Here is a 22009-nt window from a genome sequence, read left to right on the forward strand (position 1 = left end):
GGTAAACTTGGAACACTTTGAAGTCTTTGAGACTCTTAATACGCATTCATTGTACCACATGATACGAAAAAACTCCTCACTCCCCTTCGTTGTTGTATCACGGTCTAAAACTTCAATATTCTTCATCCGAATCACCAGTTCTTAACCCTAACATTACCGATAAAAGTGTGAACCCACAACATCGACCTCACTTGGCACCCTACATTTATAAGTTTATGCAAATTCCATCAATTGCGATCAGAGGTTTAAATTTGATTTTTAGGAGATACAAAGGTTAAGAGGAACTAATTTAAAGGGAAATTCGTTAATAATACTAGTGCGATGTATAATAACTCCCTAGTTCATAACAAGTAAACTTGAATCCATTAAGCCTCAATGAAGGCCACCGCCCAAGCAGCGTGTTGCGTTGATCACGAAACCTGCCATGAATAATGACTATTTGATGATCCTAGGATGTGGATGGAAAATACCTACACCTTGGTTTTATTAAAGTACCATGTGAGGTAACAATGTTCCTTACCAATGAAAACCGGCCATTGAAAAAAAAAAGAATTTTTCGAAATACTGTTCCCCATGCTTGTGCTCATCCACTATACCACCAATCTCACCCCTCCAACTCCGTAGCGAACCCAAAGAATCGTCATCATTTTAAACAACACACATCCCCTATCGAGTTTCCCACCCCATTGATCCCCACATTCCTCACGATCCTACAGCTACAATTAGTGTAATTTATCGCTCCTGGTAAGGGTATCTAATCTATTAGCAGAGGCTCTCAACATTTTTGCCACATTCTCCCTATACACCATACTTCAAGAACATCACCACCCCCTTTCTTAAGATGTGTAGTCTAATACAAAAGGTTGATAAGATGCACTTATCGATACCAATCAGTGACCTTCAATGAACTTAAATGAATACCGCAGAACTCATCTTAAAAGAACTTAAATTTTACAGAATGTAAATACTCTACACCACGCCACTGAATAAAGGCACCGATTCCCCCATGAAACACTAAATTTCTTCCTAGGGAGGAATTCTCCCATAGTTGAGAATCCGTGCGCCATACCTAAAGCCTGCTTAAAATTAGCACCAGCGAAATCCTCAAGGTATTTATCAATGTACTTAATAAATATTTATATCCGACTAGCTTCGATGTACTACATCCTTTTTAAGTTGAAAATGATGTGGAACATCGAAACTAGTCGAAAAAAAATCTTTATTTAGTGGGAAGTTGTAATAGTTTTCGTTTCTGTGTTATGGAACAGGTTCCACCACATCACCCCTGAATTTGTAATTTATGTTTCATAAATAATTCGTTTTTCCTTTAGGTTGGTTCACTGCACTCTCCCCTGGTTCGAGAGGCACACGCGAGACCAACGTGGATACCGACGGCTCTGCCGCCGCTAGAAGTCGACGGGGATCTCAAGAAGCCAGAGGACCCACCTTTGGCCTCCGAGCCCGTCCCCGCAGAAGCGGATGTTCAGGGCGAGGGCAAGCGAGAGGACGACTCAGTATCCATAGCCTCATCGACGCACTTTACGGTGGTGGGCGTGGGGGGCTACGGCGGCGGGAGGGGAGTCCGGAGGGGTACCGGCGGTCTGAAGGCGGGGAAGATAACGGCCCTGGTTCTGTCTATGTCCCTGCTCATCTTAATTGGGATCCTCGCCGCGATTCTCTTCCTCGAAGGTAAACAAAACGGCGTGGCGTGCCAATTCATTCACACGGAGAGAATCCAACGGTAGAACAGGGAATTTCGGGTGATAATCAATGAATGCGAGTTTCTCGGGTGCTAATTTCCGTTGCCCAAACTGCCGTTTCAGTATGTCGCTCAAGCGACTGAGTGATTATCACATGGCTTTAGCATGATAAAGGTCTATCGAGAGTGCCGTATTTTCAAAACTTTTACCCTTGCAAGCAAATAATCATTGTACTTCTCTTGTAGTTTTGTTCAAACTAGGCTCGATTGATAAATAAAGAGCAGAACTTAATTCCAACTGGTTTACTAAAGTTTAGTGTACACCAAAACTATTTCATCACTAGTAACGTTAAATTGCTTACTCAGAGGGAAGGTTAATGTCCATAAAACGTATACCCTAATTATATTTCTCATACAGTTTTTTAAAATGCACTAAAAACAATTGAGCCAGTATGAACATTGCTATATCACCATTATAACATGAAGCAATGTACATGCAATATAACATGAAAAAATGAAATGAAATAATCTGTCAGAACTATAGTATTCTCGATCAAAGAAAAGAGAAAAATTTCATGAAGATAAAATTAAAACCTTCCAAATTCAGCTATTGGAATACTTACATGATCTTAAACTACACGTTTTAGTTACTTATACATGGGTCTCTCTCTATGACACTTCTAGAAAATTTTAATTGACTGAACTGGTGGGAATTTCACCACCGTATATTATGGACTAATTTTGCTGAACTGGCTAATATCAAACAGTTAAACTAGGACCAAGCATGTCAAAACAAACCAGTCTTAACCAAAAGCTACCAGCTTTACCCACTAATTAACCAATCCATTCAAATGAAACTACCCCACTTAAAATAAGTATTAGTCAACATTATAATTGCATAATGAGCCTTTTTTTAATTCTTTTCAGTAAGAGCAAGAAATATGCATTGGCCAAAATCTACGTGAGAAGATGGACATCATTAAAATTCTTTAATTTATCAATGGTATTAATGTAATTTTATCACATCAGTAAGCCTTATTGCATTCATTAAAAGTAACAGAATTCAATCATTAAGTGCAAGTTACATATGGAAGTTATTTTCATTATGAAAGTGCATTTAGAGGTGAAATGTGATAGTATTTAATATGTTATTCCAAAGAAAATGGCTGTGAGGTACATGTCAAGTATGATGCGTGGAGTTTTAATTTTATGTTAATGATAGGTTATAATAATTAATTTTTTAATCAAGAATAATTATTAAATAAAGATGTAATATTCTTGGACTATAAGATTTGATTAATTATCATAAAATTTTGTACGAAACAATTGCAAGTATTAAAAAATAAAAAACTACATATTTGTATTATTTACTTGAAACCTTAAAAGATAGGAACCAACATTGTCCATAATCTGCCCTTTTTAAATAGTAAATATTAGTTAAGGCTAAATAGTACCAGTATTGTGTTGTGTCACGGTCCATCCAAAACCTACCCTCACCTATGCTAATAATAAAATAAGTTGTTAATTTACATGGTTTAAATAGTTTCTGAAGTAAGGGTCATAAGCAAAGAGATGCTATAAATTATTTTAATGCATTCACAACACAGGTTACTAACATCAAGTTTGGACAATTTAAGAAATTCACCATGGAAAACCACAGGTACATAATGGCCTAAATGCTGCAGTGGGAGGTATGGTAAGTACTTCATACAAAGACATCATCATCATCCACTCCAGATAAGTCAAAGGGTGGGAACTACAATAAAACTAGTCTAAGAGAGTCTGTATCTCATTGAGGTGGGTAAAAGCAGTAAGACTTTAGAGGGGCAGCCATTTAAGTTATGGTAACACTACTAAGGAGGGTAATGGGACACCACTAAATTATTTATTCCACACAATTATGTTGGAACCAAATATGACAAAAAGAGGACAACAGCAAACGCAGGACTCAGCCAAATAGGTCAGGTGTTATACCCAGCAAGCAAGGCCTAACATGGTTATCGTCATATTGAACCCTTGCATGGCTGAATCAACAACAGCAGCAGAGAAGAAGCCAAAGAAGAAAACCATAACTGTAAGAATGGGGGCTTTGAGTATAGAGATGATGCAGAGGACAGGAAGGTTAGAAAACCTGGAGTGGTCGGTAGTGAAGAGAAATGTAGATATCTTTGGACTACGTAAGGTGACCTGGAGAAATTGAAGGAATTATTGGAGCAATAGTGGAGAGCCAGAACAGGGTACCAGCAATATTATTGGCACGAATCAAAGAACAGCTAGTTAACAAGGTTGCCAATCAGATTCACATAGGAAGGATAAGTACACACGTTAAACACATATGACCACAACAGGAAATGAAATTCAATGTCATTGATACAAACTCTTGAGAGTGATGTGATAACGGAATGAGGTGTTGAATGAAGGTAGAGATGGGAGTGAGATAGTTATATTTGGTAGGAATTAGGAGTGACCAAGGGAAGAAAAACCAGGGATTTCTGCAAGAGCAATGGCCTAATTGACTAACAACTTGTTTCAGAATCACAACTGGCATACATATATGCACATGAGAAATCAGACAGGATATACAGTGAAATATCAGATCACATTATCATTAGATACAGATTTAGGAACAGAAACATCAATTCTTAGTTATCTGAGAGCTGTCGGAATTTCAGATGATGATTTATGGCACATGAAGTGAAACACTGACTTCAAGAAGATAAACAAGGGAAGAGGGTCCTACAAATTATAAGGAAATGGAATGTACAAGAATTACCAGATGAAAGGGATGAATACTAGGAAGCCATTGATAAAATTCTAGAGGAGAAACAAGGAGGTATGGTGGAAGAAAGGTGGGACTATGCATCTTAAAAATTAAAAAACAAAGGCCCTTAATGAAACAATTAAAAAAACCTTAACACAATGATCAACACGAAGGTCGGTTAGGTAGGACATGATAGAGTTTAACCAATACTAAGGCTGATGGTGTGAGAATTTCACACATCAGGGTAGGGTGGCCAGTTTCCTCTCCCTGTGCCTGCTATGGTTTCTCAGGAAGATATGGTACCCGAAAAATCACACAGCTTGGGTGGGGCTGAGGTTGGCCGGAGAGACATGCCAGGGAATTGAGCACAGGTCCTCCAGTCAGTAGTTTAATGCTTTACCCCCTGGACTACCACGCCCCATAATGAAACAATTGTACTATAAAAAGAAGGGAATTAGAAAGCCATGAATTACAGAAGAAACAATTAGGAAGATATATAAGAGAAAGAAATGGAAGATTGTAAAGAGAGATTAGGGAGAAGAAAGAGCTGAAAGATAAATAATAAACTAAGTTGAGAATCAAATAGCATGAAACCAATATAGTGAAATGGAAAGTTTTAAGAGAAAGGGTAAAGTTGGTGCTTTCTGCAGAAAGCTACAAGCACTGTCAGAATGAAAGAAAGTAAAATCGGTCCATATTATTTGAGATGAAGGAAAGTTATTAATTGACCCAAAAGAAGATTTAGGAAATGGAAAGAATGCATACATATAGAATCCTCATGGTAAATATATGAGCAGAATCAATAAATATGATGCAGAATGTAGGAATAAATTGAAGGGATAGGCAAATCACCCACAATTTGTACATGTCTTAGACTGCACAGGTGCACTAGAGTTACAGGGCACTGTTAGATAGAGATAGAAGACAGGGTTGTCCAATATCACCTTTACTATTAAATATATAAGGTATTTAAGGTACATAAGGGAGGGCCATTTTCTTATATTTAAATTTTGACAGGTCAGAACAAGCTGTACACTTGTAGTTCTCTATCTATTGATTGTTTTTGAAGCCACAAAAATTATTGTTCAGTTTCAGTAGTCACTTGCCTATCCCTGAATGCAAATTACCATGTTTTGGAAAGTTGTTCCTCCCGCCAGTTGCAAAGTGCGCACTGTGATTAGATTTTTGTGTGCTAAAGGATCAATAATTGCTCACATTCATTGGGAGTTGTAACTAGTTCATGGACCTAAAGCAATGAATGAAGGAAAGGTTAAACAATGGTATCCAAGCTTCAAAAATGACCACCAAAGCATGCATAATGAAGAATGTACTGGCAGGCCCAGTATCAAGACCAATGAAATGATTCAACAGGTGCGCAAAGAACTGCAATTTGATCGATGAATGGCAATTAGTTCTTAAGCTGATAAAATTTCTCAAGTGGGAGACAACACTATTCAAACAATTGTTATGGAAAAATTTGGATAACACAAATTGTGGACACGGCAGGGACCAAAAATAACTACTGAACAATACAAAGAGAAAAGAATGTCCAGTGGACTAGCATATTTAGACAGCTATCCCCAGTCCCAAACTAGTACTTGCAGTCTATTTCCTCTTCTTGTATTTGAAACAATGGCTTGTTGAACGATTTAAAGACTATAAGAAACTCAGGATCACCACTGTCGACTGGTTCAATCCCTATGTGGCGAACTTCTATGCTGAGGGATTAAAGAAAATGGTGCATTTACATGAAAACTGCTGAGAAGCAATCACTGATCATGTAAAGTGAAGTTGGTTCACAGGAAATGAAAACCATCGATAAAAACTTTTTCTAACAAATGTACTTTTTTATGATCAAAAGACTCGTATATGAAAAGGAAATGGTAAAAGATGCATAGGAACAATTGGAGATAATAATGAAAGTTGGTGGGGGAATCCATAAAATAAGAGAGATATGTGGATTATCAAGCTTCAGTTCGCCAGTCAGCCAAAGGGTTACCATCACTGCTGAAGGCATTAGAAAAGTAGTGTAATTGGTGAAAGGGTGAGAATGAATGAAAAGAAAAGGAAGGCAATGAGATTTAGGAAATAAAGAGGAAAATATATGCATTCAAATTGAAACAAATAAAGTAAAACCCAGGATTGTTTTGGACAAGGGTCAACACAGAAGTTTTCTGCGCACACAAAGTGGATGGTCTGAGTGAGTAAACTTCCATTTCCAAATAGGGGCAAGATCTCATTTCAACTAATCACAATTAACTATTAATTCGGACAGAAAGGCACTTTTTTGACAATAAATTTGGCAAATAGGTATACTTTCACAAAACTTACTCAATGACGTATAATAAAAACAAGTAAAATATAAACAACTTTTAATTTCAAAATATGATCACTGGAAAATTAAAAATTAAATATTGCATATTTGCACATAAGTGGGTATCATTGTAAGTTGAATAATATACTGTATCACTAACTATTGGTTAAATTCTTTCGACTGGTTAATTTAATATATTGTATTCATGTACCAGTATATACTGATATGCTGGTTGTGCATGGAAAAAGGAACATTATTCTAACTTTTTAACTCTTTAGCTTAATTTCAGAACATGCTACTTAATTTTTAGATTGAATATGTATTGTGCTTAACGGTTTAATATTGAAATTATAACAAATAGAATGTCAGAAAATATGTACCTTTGTACCATCAAATAAGTTATAATTCAATGATAGTAATGAAACTACTGTAACTATTACCATATTTGATGACATACAAGAGGCGCTCTGATTTCAACAGGGCATGCACAAGAAAAAATAAAGAAAGCATGACACTACCACCTATTTAACTTTTTGTAATTTTTGAGTATTTTTTCTAAACAAATAATTCTACCCTGTATGAAGAGCACAAGTTGTTTTGTTATGATCAGCTGTGATAAAATAAAGTTTGTCAGATATCTCGCTCACACCTCTTTCAGCATCGCAGAAACAAGCAATACGATATTCATGTCAGATAATTATAATGAGCTCAATTAAAATAATCCCAACTACAAAATTCTTCAACAGAATAAAAAATGTTATGTATAGGTAAATGGAGTCCAAATAAGTAGCACCAACCATCAGGGGTAAAAATAACATTCAGAATTGAACGTTATTCCATGGAGTTCGAACCTTAACATACAAGATGCAGGTGATTTTTTTAACCATAATTTTGGGTAACAAAGTGTATCTTATATTATGGTACATTCAGAGCAACATGAAATTTTTTAGAATGGTAGAACACTCATAAAACATCTTAATTTCAATACAATGAATAAAATTCAAATCCTTATTGCGGTGAATCCATAACATGCAAGTGGGAGTCTGACTGATGGAAGAAGGTGATGACAGGAAGATGGCACAATTGCAATTCTATAAAAAGGGTAAAACAATGTAAGATATATATGGAGTACATTATGCAATTCTTGAGAACCACCAAAAAGATATGTGACTGGTTATTCACAAAACTAGAGGTTCAATGGCCTTTTCCCTTGTTGATTTCAACTAATTTAAAGGAGAAAGCAGACAGGAGGCACACCAAAATAAAAGTGTTTTTGTGAGAAAATAAACTGCTTAGGGCATTGGTTCAAAGTACATAATGATGCCTGGGTATCCAAGTAGTAGTGAATTATCAATGAAAGAACTGGAAATACTGCTTCCCTTAATTTTTCATATGATATAAACACTGTCTCACAATTTGGCTGATAATGGAAATGACTGAGGAATAAGCTCATAATTGCATGTTTCCTTGGACACAAATCTTATTCAAACACTGGTAGAAGTCAACAGCTCATTGTCTAGGACAATTCCTTTGGATTCCATCAATTGCTACAATGGTCTCATATCTAAATAGTCATGGTTATGCAGAGCCATTTATGAGTCTCTGATTTGGAGGCACCACGTTTTTGGAATGTCTCAAGACAGATGATGTATGTTATTATCCAAGGGTGTATTTTCCTGTTGCATTGTTTTGGATTTATATATACAAGTGATTATCGTTGGATTTTAATTATAGTTCACCCTAAATGAGCTTGGCTACATGAGTAGCATAACTTTACAAGTTTGATGGTTTCAATTCACTCAAAGTTGATAAGGGGCTACAGTGATACTGAAACTAAATGTTCAAGGGAAGCACTTTGCTAGTGTACATCAAATCAAAGCAAAAGAAGATTCATACCATGGAACTCCAAATACCTCCCAGTAGATAGTGGAATGGAAGTTGAATGTAGATGTGAGTGCACTAGCAAAAAACTTGTCTTAAGTAATTTTATGTCATGTTCATTCCAAGAATAACGTAAGCGCAAATGGGAATGGTAGTACCAAAGTACAGATAGATTTGATGGTAAAAAAAAATATTTCAAATCTGCACTCATCATTTTAAAGAAAAACTTAAAACGATTCTGTACCATAGCTGCATTGAAAAAATATTCTGGTCCCGGCTTTTATTTTCCTAGGAGAAAAATCCCTGAATAAAGCTGTATCTGTGGATTTGAAGATTCCACAAGGTACGGAAAAGGCATACACTATTAAAAACATCATGAGCCAGAAGCAACTACAGCAATTGGGGAAAAACACAATAAGTATTGCAAGGGTGAACATATTGATTGTCCAAAAAAAAACATGATAAGATGATGAAAACTAATAAGAGATTATTGCATTAATATGAGAGTTTGATTAAAATGAAAACTTAGCAGTCTATGGCTAGTCAGCCTATTTCCCTGATTCAACATGTTTTTTTTGTGTTTCGTGAAATAATGTGAAGAAAAAAGGTTCTAGATTAGCCCACTTTAGCCTTAAGTCTACTTTGTCAAATCAAATCCTTCAAGTGCTAAATCTTAAGCACAGAGCTCAAGTATTGATATGGTGTATAGAAATAAAAACAGTGGGACTAAAGCCATAAACAATGAATTGTCACAAAAGTTTAGACGTCACAGACCTTCCTGAGTAAAAAAAAATGGCCATTGACCCAAACATATGTCGAACTCGCACAAATGTGGACTTCATATGCAGTTATGTTGGTCAATTGCAATTGTAGAATGCTCCAACTTAATAAATATCATTGAAATTACTTTATTAGCATAAAAGTATCTTCATTAAAATTTTAGATGAATTACCTTTAACTGCATGCTTTCTTTGGTGCCATAGAGTAATCGGCAAACAATTAGAAATGAATAACCGATTTTCAAACCAGATTGAATAAACTGCTCTTTCATGGAATGCATACTCTCAAGATACGAAGTAGTAAAATCTCCTGAAAGTGGCATTGCCCATGCTCTTCTATTAACTTTTGAATCTCTTTCTATCTGGCTAGCACGCCATAAGTCTTCACTTACCTCCAGCTCAGACAGGGTCTGGGTCCACCTATAGTTGGGTAGATCACAACCATTCCCTGCATTTGGCTTCACCTTCCCCTTCTCACTGGGGTCGTCCTCCTCTTCATTCTCTTTCTCCTCATTAACCTCTGGCTTCTCAGATGCAATCTCAGTAACTATGGGTTTCTCGTCTTCTTTCAACTTTTCCTATTAAAAATAGAATAGGAACAAAGAGTTTTTTTGCCATTCAATGAGGTTTAGAAATGAAACACAAGTGCGAATACCAGCACAACTGGGTATGCTAAATGAGAGGTGTGCATGAAAGGAACAAGAGTTGATAAATGAAATAACTAAGATGAATAGATGTCCTCAATGCATGTGAAAAAAGTATAATGGGTATGATATTGATATTCATGGAATTGGTTAGGTAATGTGATCATCAGTTGATACTGTACAAGGTGGTCAGGCTTGGTTTTAAAAAGGGGGAATGTAAGAGAATAAAAGCCAGTACCTCCTAGACTACTCTCAGTTGGCATGAAAGATGTCATGTGAGGAGTTCCCATTAAAGCTTATCTGGTTTAAGTTGTTGGCCAAACAAAATGTGGGACGAGTCATGGTAAAACTAAAACAAATGCTGCATGAGCTCAATCCCGGTGAAAGAATAACAATTAGACAACTTGGTTGGGGGGATCTCAAACAGAAGTTTTCATGCTAAATACATTCATTAACATATTTATTAGCATAGGGGTTATTCTTGGACCACCTTTTGTTTTGTGGTAAACAGCAAGAAACTGAAGTGTTACGGAAGGACTTGGCAGAAGTGACAAGTTCTAAATGAGGAACATATCACTATTAGATACATATTTACATAGTTTTAAATATGCTGCTGAGGAGATAGTTGGTAGCAAGAAAGAACAGAGTAGAAAGCATTTGAGAGAAAAAATGAAAAGATTGTGCAATATATAAATTTTCAACAGCAGCATGAATGCAGAATGCACGAAAAACTGAAAAAAATGCAGGCACATGAGGAATAAAGAGAGGTGATACTAACTGGGATTAATGCATTGAGTGACCCCTCCCCATGGAATATAAATTTCTTGGCCCGACACAAAGATGGCATTCCAATCAGCAAAAATTTATGATTCCTGCCTGGGTGCATGTGTCATTAGTTGGTAAGACAAGTCACAACGAATTCTCTCAAGTGGTTTGTCATCACATATTGTTGCAGTAGATGTTTTCCATGTTTTTCATTAAAATGGAAAAACTTAAATATTGTACGGTCATAAAATTCTTCGTTTTGGATCAATAACCCATAAGGAAATTCAGCTGAAGTTGAGAAAAGTGTACAGGGACTCAGCTCTTTCAATATCAAATGTTAAAAAGTAGGCAGCTTAATTCAAACGTGGTCACACAATGATCGAAGAGGACCCATGTGAAGGATACCAAAAACTTCAACCACACCGGAAACCATTGAAAAGGCGCACGATGTCATGTTGGATGATAGGCAAATGAAGGCGAGTGAGATTGATAAGGCCGTGGGGATATCGGAAGACAGGGTGCGAAACATCTTGCACAAAGAATTAGGGATGCAAAAGGTCTGGGAAGGTGAGTACTGCATTTTCTGAATGCCGATCAAAAGCAAATGCACAAATAATTTTTGCAACAATTTTTGGACCGACCAAAGGGAACAGACCAATTTCATGCGACGATTTGTCACCATGGATGAGACATAGGCCCACCACTACATGCCAGAAATGAAATAGCAGTCGAAGCAGTGGGCGGAAGCCAGCAGTTCAGCACCAAAGAAAGCGAAATCGATCTCATCTGCCAGAAAGGTCATGGTCAGTATGTTTTAGGATGCAAAAGGGATCCTGTTAATTGATTACCTTGAAAAAAAAACAAGACAATTACAAGTGAATATTATTTCAACCTTCTTGACCAGCTGGATGCCGAAATTTGCAAGAAGAGGTCAGGCTCAAAGAAGGAACAAAATCATCTTTCACCAGGAAAACCTGCTGTCACCTGCTCACATAAGTGCGTTGGCGATGGAAAAACTACGGGATTAGGGGTATGATTTGCTCAGCTTACCCCTTATTCTTTAGCACCCTCAGACTTCCATCTGTTCCCGAACTTGAAGAAATTCGCATCTAGAAAGTGCTTGCCTCCAATGAAGAAGTTGGGAGGGCCGTTGATAGATATTTTCACAGTCTTTCAGATTCTCACTTCTGGGAAGGAATACTGATGTTGAAGTAACCCTGGACCAAGTGTGTTGAAGTCAAGAGTGTTTATATAGAGAAATAAAATAATTTTTTTTAACTGAGAGTCGTAGTCTTTCATTGTCAGGTTTTGATGACCCCTAGGGCTGTACAGGAATAAGCAATAATAATTACTCCTAGAAAGGGTCAGCCAAGCCAGATACTACGTTGAAAAGTATGAGTCAAATGAAAGGTAAGACTACACCATCTGTTCTTCAGTGAGGTGGCCATGAAGGTATCTAACCACAACATGGGACCCATTCAGGGATGGTTACGAGTATCTCAGAAATATTATGAAGAAATAATGAGAATGAATACAGGTCATTTCTTGTGGCCGGCAGTGGAAGAGGCAAGGCTTAAGTGTCATTGTCTCACAAAATTCATTGGCGAAAACGGTGTCATACATCACAAAATCCTGACAAAGTGAAATGAACTGCAGTAGCAGAAAAGAAAAAATCTGAACCAGTTACAATAAGAACTTGGAATATTAGGAGGATGTTGAGGAGAGAGAAATTCGAAAATATAAAGTGGGAGGAGAGAGTAAATATAGACATTTCAGGTTTGCGTGAGTTGAAATTGAAAAATAGCAGGGATGATTGGAGTGATATTTATAGGATAATAAATATAGAGTGGAGGATAAGAGAGCCAATGAAGAGTGGCAGTAATATTGAAAAAAATGGTAAGAAATATAGTAAGAACATAGAGCAAAAACCAACAAACTCCGTCATTGTTCAGATCTATCAGTCACCAAGCAATCATAAGAAGGAAGATGCCGACAGGGTACACAATCTGTGAGAAAACATAATCGTAGGTGCACTTGGAAGGAAACTTTTGACAGTGATGATGAATTGGAATATGATGGTATGTGACGGAAGAGATGTTAGTGAGATAGGAGACAACAGTTTCGGGACAAGGAATGGCATGGAGAGAAAGCAATAGAGTTCTGCAGTAGACAGAGGTTAATCATCATCAACACTTGGTTTAGACAACACAAAAGGCATAGGTATGCATGAAAAATGCCAGGTGACTCAGCAAGGTATCAGTTGCAATGAATTTGGCCAGAATATTAAGCCAGATGAGGGTTAGTTCCCAAGCCAAAAAAGGTGAAGGCCATTGTTTGTTAGGACCATATCACAATGAGTTTGATATCACACACAGCTAAGGAGGTACAGAGGAACATCAATATCAGGATGGAGAGGTCAAATGATTAAATGAGTGATAATCAGCTATGGTTCAAAAAGGCAAAAAGCAAACATGATCCTAAAGCAGTAATTAGGTCACTGATTGAAAAGAACATCAGAATGGGTACATTACAATCCAGATCTGTGTTTTGTGAAGGCAGTCAAGTGAGTAATTTGGGTAAAATTAATAAATGCACAACCGAAAATACCGGTATAGTAAAGGAATAGGTGACTTATCCACAAAATGTAAATATTTCAGGCTGCAAAGGAGCAAGTAACGGATCTAGAGTTAGGATCAACAAGGCTAGGAATTAGGAATAGATACATCAATTATTTTTAACATACATGCGGATGTATTACTAAGAGATGCCTGGAAATTAGGTTCAGATACATATATCACTTGTTAATTTTAACATACACGCGGTGGTAGTAGTAGAGATGCATGGGAAGGGCAGGAGGCAGGATAGAATGCAGGAGGGGAATTCATAAAACCAGTTAGGTTTGCAGATGATCAAGCATTAGTTAATTAGTCAGTCATCCAAGAGGCTGCAAACAATGCATTGGAAGGTCAGTGTGATAGCTAAGTGATGAGAATAAATGTAAATAATACCAAGGTTTTTGAGAAAGATAAAGGTTAAAATTAAAAACAAAACACTTCTTTCACCCCTTTTGTAGGATGCCTCAGATTATTTATTTCTTTATACTTCCTTCTTTCCATTTCCTAACCTGTCTTATCTTTCTGAATCAGATGCTGTTTCATAATTACTAAATTAACTGTTGAATTGATAATGCTGTTCCTAAATTTGTGTCTAACAATAATATAGTTTAACTGATATCCTCCAGTGTTTCCAGGTATTTTCAATGCATACTTATGCCTTTTAACGTGTCTAAACCAAGTGTTGGTGAATTTTAACCCTTGTCTCCGGTGGAAGTCTAATGCCTTCTCCCTGTGGTCATTCTGTGTTCTTAAACCTTAGTCCCCTACCTCACTACCATCTCTTCCTTCACTTGTTGCTGAATCCTAATCCCCCATCACTATCAGGTGTTTCCTTACCAAACGGTCACAATTATATCTAACTGATCCTATATCCTATCTACATCTTCCTCTCTATGGTTGCTTGGTGACATGTAGATCTGGACAATGACAAAGTTAGTTGGTACAGCATTCACTTCTCCCAATAATATTCTATCATTTGCTTCCTCTCTGTTTACTATGCCTCTTCCTACCTTTTTTTCAATATTATTGCCACCCCTTTGCAGAAGATTACTCTTTAACTATCACTCCAACAGCGCCCGCAGTCGGTACATCTCATCTCACAGAGACCTAAAACATCTATATTTCCTCTCTCCATATCTCACTTAATATTTTCTGATTTTCATTAACCTTACCTGATTCAGTTTATCAAATGCCTTCTTGAAATCTACAGAAGAGACAAATCCTGACTGTATTTTATGTTCCTCTCAATTAGTGGCCTCATTACTACTAAGGTATCATGTCTCCCCTTTCTAAACCCACACTGATCTTCCCCATTTGCCTTGCTCTCCATTCTCTTAGTGATAGTCCTGAGAACTGTTTCAGTTGAGTGCAAAATCAAACATTTTTTACGTATTATCACACATCGCCTCCATTCCCTTTTTGGAATAGGAACTGTCAATGACCTCACCACATATTCTGGCCTAATATCTCCTACATAGATGCTATGAATTAGTCCATAAAAACTTCCTCCTACATTCTTCTAAAATTTTAAGTAGCCCAGCAGGAATGTTGTCTATCCCCATGGCCTATTTCATCCCTTATTATGGGTAAATATGTTGGCCAAATGCCTTTACTATATAGTTCACCTATATATTCCTTCCATCTCTACGGAATCTTCCCTAGTTTGATTAATAATTTCCTCACTTATCTTTGATTTTTTTGCATGGATTTTCCCATCTTACCACCTGACAGTACTTTCACCTTCCAGTGAACATTTTTCACCCTTACTTACTTGAAGCTCCATATCCTAGCACTTGTACCTTCTCCCATTGCCAATTCCCTTTCTGTTCTCCAATTTATTCTCATATCTATGATTCTAAGCAATACGTCCTAAATCTATGGTTTCTTTGTACTTTCAGTATTTTCTTCTCCTAGAGTTTATTTTGTGGCTTTTGATGTTTCTTTTTTGAGCATTCTGTTACTGGGAGAAGCTCTACATCACAGATGTTGTGATAGATACCCTGATGTGGAGTCTCTGAGGATGTGAGTGAGGATGCTTGAAATAATTTTGGGGGAAGTTGAAGAAGCTATTACAGTAAAAATTTACATAAAAAAATTCAACTCCTTTTCTCATTATTTGTTTCATTGTTATTTATACCTCCCTTGGGACTACAATATTGACAGTGGATGGGCTAGCACATTTTGACAAACCATAGAACACTACCGGCAGAAGCAACGATAATCACTCATGGTAGGTTCACCCATATGGCATGTGTTGAAGGGTATCCTCAGCAAAGCATCTGATTGCCGTCTAATGCTCTGGGGTCATTTAAGTGATGGTGAGACATTTAAAACACTATTGAGGAAGACAACATGAAAACCCCACAGTTAATTACCTAATTAAACAAAGATAGACTAACATCTTAGTATGAGTCCTGGCACCAAGGGGTGCTCAGCCCACTAGAACATGTCTGCAGTTACATATCACAAACTCCATGCAAAGCAAAATAAATGAGAGTTGCAGCAAAGAAGACACAAAGGGGTAATTAACCAATGAATGCAAGTACTAATAATGTTAGGAACATATTTTGGACAGAGATACTGGAAAATAATTAATCGGAGTGAAGAGAGGAAATAGAGATATTTTAGGATTAGACGAGGTGAGATGGAAGGGTTGGGGATTAATGGAGCCATGATATGGAGTAGTATAAATTGGAGGAAAAATGCACCATTGAGGGGTGGGACTAATATTGGACATGAGGTACAAAGGAGCATAGTAAGCAAAGGGCAGGTGACTGGTAGAATATTATTAGTAGAAGTAAAAACTGAAAAAATGAATTTTTGTCATTATTTATATGCTACATGCCAACAATTCATCAATGGGAGGAAGAAACAGACAGGGTATATAATGAATTGGAGAACATAAATGTGGGTGTTCCCTGAGGGACACATTTGACAGTGAAGTGGGATAGGAACACGACATTAAGCAAAGGAGGAGATGGTAAAGAGGTTAGCAACTATGGTTTAGGAACAAGGAATGATCAAAAAGAGAAGGCAATGGAGTTCAACAGGCGAGAAGGCATATTCATAGCAAAAATTCGGTTTGGACACCACGATAAACATAATTATGCATAAAAAATGCCCAAGGGTTCAGAAAGGTATGAGTTAAGACTCTACTATCATTAGACAAAGATTTAGGAACAGCATGATTCATTTGCAATTTCCTGGGAGAGGATGCAGATTGATATTATAATTTGGTCCTAATGAAGTTCTACATCACATTCATTAGGATAAAAGAGGGTAAACATGTTAGGAAATTGCCGGGGCGACAATTAAGAAGCATAAACAGACTATAGGGAAAATTATGAGTGAGGAAAAAGAGATGGTTAAAACATAGGAAATGCAGAAATATATCAATAAAGGGATATTGAAAGCTAAGAATAAATATAAAATATAGAAGGAAACCATGGAATAAAAATGTGATGAATAGGAAAATAGACAAGTAAGAAAATGGAAAATTTATATACCGAATTAGAAAGATAAGAGTGCAAAGAGTTGAATAATGAACTGAAGTAGGAAGCTAATTCGGTGAAAGATGAAGTGAGATGATACGGAAAGTTTACAAAGGAAAGGTGAAATTGGTGCACCATTCAGAGAAATGAGTCAGGGCTGTCAGTAAGAACAAAGGGAAAAACCATGCAAACAACAAAGATAAGTCCGCAAAATTATTAATTGGAACAGAAAAGATTCTATAGAAATGGAAAAAATATATAGAGAAACCATACAATTAGGATATTAGGCCAACAGATATAAACATAGGAAGAGAATATTACATAGTTGAGGATAGCTTAGGTCCAAACATACTTGATTACAAGATAGAAAGACCATTAAGGGAAAATCCATCATTTCGCGAGGATTAATAACATTTAATAAATTACTACTAATACTTGTTAAATAGAATAAAAAACCATAAACACAGTAATGAACCCTAAGGTTTGTTTGGTAGGTGATGGTAGAGTTCACCCAGTACTAAGCCCATTGGCGTGCAAAATTTACATATCAGTGTAGGAGAGCCAGTTCCTTTCCCTGTGCCGGTTATGATTTCCCAGGAAAATCTGGTACCCAAAAAATCAGATAGCTTGGGTGGAGCTGCAGGTTCCCAGAGAAGCTCCCCCGTGAATCAAACCTGGGCCCTCCAGCCAGGAGTTCAATACTCTACTCCAGGACTACCATGACTCATATTAAATAGAATGTATTACAGAATTAGACTACATTTGTTAGTTTCATAAATTTTGAGAGGGGGTTGAACCATGTAAATAGGTTTACATTATTGAATGAATTGCACAGAATAGCAGTACAACAGTGTGGAAACTTAACCACAACCTGTATGCGTCTCTGAAGTTTGAGTGAAGAATAGAGAGTTAGGGTAGACAGTTTAAGGGGGAAGGATAAGACAGTGGTGATCATTATCACTCATTTTTCTTAGTAAAAAGTCTTTATAGGTTTATTAAAATATAATATAATAGTTAAAAGTACATTTTCATCAGACCACAAGAATGCACTCAGGTTATTTCCTCAAATAAATAAAACTATATTATTGTCAATTAATCATTATTTTGCATATTTCAAAGCAAGTTTCCTGTATCTTTGATAAAAAATTTTCTATTTATTCTACATTATGTTATTAATCACCAGGACTCTTTGTAAGTACTATGTACAAAAATAATGGTTAATGAGAGTTTTGCATTGACTTTGCAACCCTGGACTGAGATGAAATAGGCTCAATATGACTACAAAGCTAATATCTTTACTGAGACCTTGTGGACAACATTTTTATGTTGCAAGGATATTAAAAATTGAACGAAAAACTAAATGGACAAAAGATGCATGCTATGGCGCCCACCATGCTTGTCAAACGTTACGGTTGAGTCGTGAGTAATATGGGAAAATAGTGCTTTCATTCCCAAATATGGTGCCTGGGTAGTCAACACTTTCTGGCTGTCCAGAAAAGACCTCTGAGAGAAGAGAGTTCAATTCTGAAGTAAGTATTGACAGGGAACCACTGTGCCTGTAACCATGGAAGCGAGAATCAATAAGATCACAAAGAAAAGAAGGAGCCATGTTGTAGCCCATATGTGCTTCAAGAAAGGGATACTGAAAGGAGACGAATATTAAATGAGCTTAACACAAGATACGAGTCAAATTAATTCCCATTTGGGCCATAATTTACATATGATTAAGGTACCATTGCATTCAAAAAGCATAGAAACAAAAATAGTATCAATGTAAAGTATAGAGATGAGATATTATTTAAACGTTAAAAGAGCACAATGGACAATATATTCCATAGTAAACGTCCCTGGGGTTTATGCAATGTTGCACCTCTTATGTGTATATAATGCTGACGAAACCTATTTGCTAAATGCAACGTTAGCAATGAACTCAGTTAACGTAATTCCAACATTTTACCCGTTTCAAATAAAAATGAAAGTTATTGACTTCAGAAATTAAGGGGTAGTTTACTTACCGCTATCCCATGCTACTATTACATTTTTTGACAAGCCAATAGACGAAAAAGGATGAACTTGTGGGTAATTCTTAGTGTTGTTTTTGAATCCATACGAGATGCATGTTAAAATTAATAAAAATAATATCGATCTAATTTCACGTGGTGCAACATACATTTAAATATTCAGAAAATGATAATACACCTGGTGGAAAACAATGAGTCTGCGATCATACAAATTTTCATCCGACCGACTTTAAATCACTCAATGTAATTTCAAGTTATTGGAAATTGACTTCCGGGTTTGAGATCCTTAGTGTGTGTGCCACTTGCTTCATTTATTGATTCTCAATGAAAAATGGGAGCGTAGAATAATTGCATCACGTATACTTGGGCACACAGGACATGGCTCTAACTTTGCATGGCCTCTTACTTTGTCAATTTCTTTTTGTAGCGTCTCGGCTTCTTCATCTGTAATTTCCACAATGGTCGATTCCAATTTGGCATTCCTCTCTTTCTCCTCCTCTTCCTTAAGTCGCCTTGCCTTTTCTTTTTTCTTTCTCTCCTGCTCCTCTATTTCTCTTATCTTTTCATTCTTCCTTTCCACTGCCAAAACTTGATACTTCTTAAACTTATCCATGACGAGCTGTGGAAATTAGGGTCATAAAATTTAAAATTTTGCAGGCTATGTGTCTCAGTAATTTCATCATATTCACTTATAATGTTAAATTACTTTCAGAGCGGCGCCTTCTTGAGCGCCAGTGTAGAAATCAGTCTTTCGGGCCAGAAAACTGAAGATGGTGTCCAAGAGCTGTCACGTACAAAAGACACATGTTCACAATTACAATTCCAGGACTGTATAATGAAGTCTTATTTATGATATTGCATCAATACTTACCTCCTGAACACCACCTTCATGTTGCTGGGCCATAGCCAGTAACATTCCATCAAATTTCTCTGGATCTTTCTCCGTCATTTTCACTTCTGTTCGTATCGCGTGAAACAAAATACCACCGAAGACCTCGTGTTATCGTTATTCATTTATTTAAACTACATCACTTCTCAAGTCAAAGTATAGGATGCATGGTAGTCAGTTGGGATTTTCAAATATTGATTGAATACTTAACGTTTCAACAGTAAGTAATATTTGCACAACATGTAATATCACCCAATACTTTCATTTATATTTTCTAATAAAACAAAAATATTATTAAATAAAATTAAATTAAAAAAATAAAAATATTATCAAATGAAAATATTATTAAAATAAAAATGAAAAATCAATTCAAAGTATATCCACAAGCAAAGAAAAAATTAGGTGAAATTGCCAGTATGAATTAGCTGATACCATTTCAACGATAAAGATGACAAATTTTCAGTAGCAATATATACTTGCATTCAGAGGCAATAGTGTGCCATAAAATGGTTTACTACCCGATAAAGTACATTCGCAAAAATTCTAGGCCAAACAAAGTTTTGGGTAAGAGATATTATCAATTATTATCCATGTACTTCATTTGTTGTTGCCCGTTGTTACTGTTGTTTGTTATCCATTGTTACTATATTTCTTTGAATTCCGTCTCCAAAAATGTCTTCTTTCGAATTCGCCGTTGTCATATTACTGGTATAATTTCTGATGAATCATCAAATCTGACCAACCAATTAAACCCTATATATACAGAAATTGTGAAAATCATTGAGCAGCAAATATATCCAGGACCAATGGACTTTACAGGAAGTATCTTTAACTGAGGATATTGTTAAGAAGGAATTTTGAAAAGCCATCTGAATGTGCATGCACATAAATATGGTTTTTAAGTACAAGAATTAAGTTTCCAATGATCGCGCGATGGAGTTCATGAGTGTTTGATCGTCTAATTGCATTTAGTTTTCCATACGTATTATCATACAAGAGATGGGATTTTACAACTCATAATGCAGTTTGAAAATCAGCACTTTAACATTTTTCCTTATCAGTTAAAAATAAAAAATGTTTTCATCAGCCTTAGGCATATACACGTCAGTGCTTGGAGCTCTTAAATGGAAACTTGGGCTAAAGTAGTTTACTTTTATAAAGACCGTGCACACAAACATGAAAAAATTCTGATTAACCGGATTGGATTCCGCATACTCGTAAAACCGTTTCCATAGTGGGGATTACTTCTTTGATCTGAATGCAATTTGAAAATATGACAAAGTGAAGTTCCTTGAACAACACTGAAATGATATACAACTCAAATCAGTATTCATGAAGGTATGCGCTGTATGAAGAAGTTTTGTGTTTGGAACCTTTCCATTAGCTCTCGACAATGTTTAATGAGGGAAAAACGCATTGTTATCTTCTGAAAACATGCTCAAAATATGGCGAAGGACAAAAATAATCAATCTGCGAAAACAGCATGTTTACGGTTAGCCAATCAATTGATCATGGGCCATTAATTGTGAATTTACATTTTTTCGTAACGGCGTTATTCGGATTTCAATAGTTACAATTTAAATTCGCGCAGAAATGTGTAAATGTATGTACTTATTTTACGGTAAAATTACTTCCGATAAAAATAAATTGTTATTTCTTAAATAATATAAAATATGAACACAGTATTCAACTTGGAGGCCCGTTTGTTAGGTGCTGGTAGAATTTACCCAGTACTAAGCCCGACGGCGAGTGAAATTCACGCATTAAGGAAGGGAGACCAGTGCCTTTCCCGGTGTCGATTGTTTTTCAGGATGATCTGGTACCCAAAATATCACACAGCTTGGGTGGAGCTCAGGGTCAGAAGCTCGCCCGGAAATTGAAACCGCGCCCTCCGATCATTAGTCCAACTCCCAACTCTCTACCCCTGAACTACCGCGATCAAAATATATATATATATATATATATATATATATATATATATATATATATATATATATATATATATATATATACTCATATATACAGAAACAGATATAAGGAAAAGGGATAGGAACACATATAAAGGACGAACACAATAGAGGTGGGGAAGGCGGAATCGAACGGATCACAAGAGTAAAAATATTTCCTCAACCGGGACTCGAACACCGGAT

At 36.4% G+C, this 22009-nt stretch overlaps 2 protein-coding genes across 2 annotated transcripts in view; one reads left to right on the forward strand and one right to left on the reverse strand.

Annotated features, from left to right (window-relative positions):
* The window catches only part of LOC139701059 (uncharacterized), a 79703-nt gene extending 76708 nt beyond the window's left edge, over nucleotides 1-2995 (forward strand). The window contains exons 3-4 of the mRNA XM_071599634.1: nucleotides 1332-1689; nucleotides 2627-2995. Coding sequence (XP_071455735.1) covers nucleotides 1332-1689; nucleotides 2627-2664 — 396 coding nt within the window. The 3' untranslated portion in view covers nucleotides 2665-2995. The remainder of the gene's footprint in view (nucleotides 1-1331; nucleotides 1690-2626) is intronic.
* nudC (nuclear distribution C, dynein complex regulator) overlaps nucleotides 1-19962 on the reverse strand; it is a 144092-nt gene extending 124130 nt beyond the window's left edge. The window contains exons 1-4 of the mRNA XM_071599633.1: nucleotides 19842-19962; nucleotides 19677-19754; nucleotides 19377-19589; nucleotides 9827-10012 (exon numbers count right to left, since the gene is read on the reverse strand). Of these exons, the coding sequence (XP_071455734.1) occupies nucleotides 9827-10012; nucleotides 19377-19589; nucleotides 19677-19754; nucleotides 19842-19919 (555 nt within the window). The 5' untranslated portion in view covers nucleotides 19920-19962. The remainder of the gene's footprint in view (nucleotides 1-9826; nucleotides 10013-19376; nucleotides 19590-19676; nucleotides 19755-19841) is intronic.
* Nucleotides 19963-22009: the final 2047 nt, after the last annotated feature.

Source organism: Hetaerina americana, unplaced genomic scaffold (genome assembly GCF_022747635.1).
Source record: "Hetaerina americana unplaced genomic scaffold, ioHetAmer1.1.p SCAF_11, whole genome shotgun sequence".
NCBI classification, from domain to species: domain Eukaryota; kingdom Metazoa; phylum Arthropoda; class Insecta; order Odonata; family Calopterygidae; genus Hetaerina; species Hetaerina americana.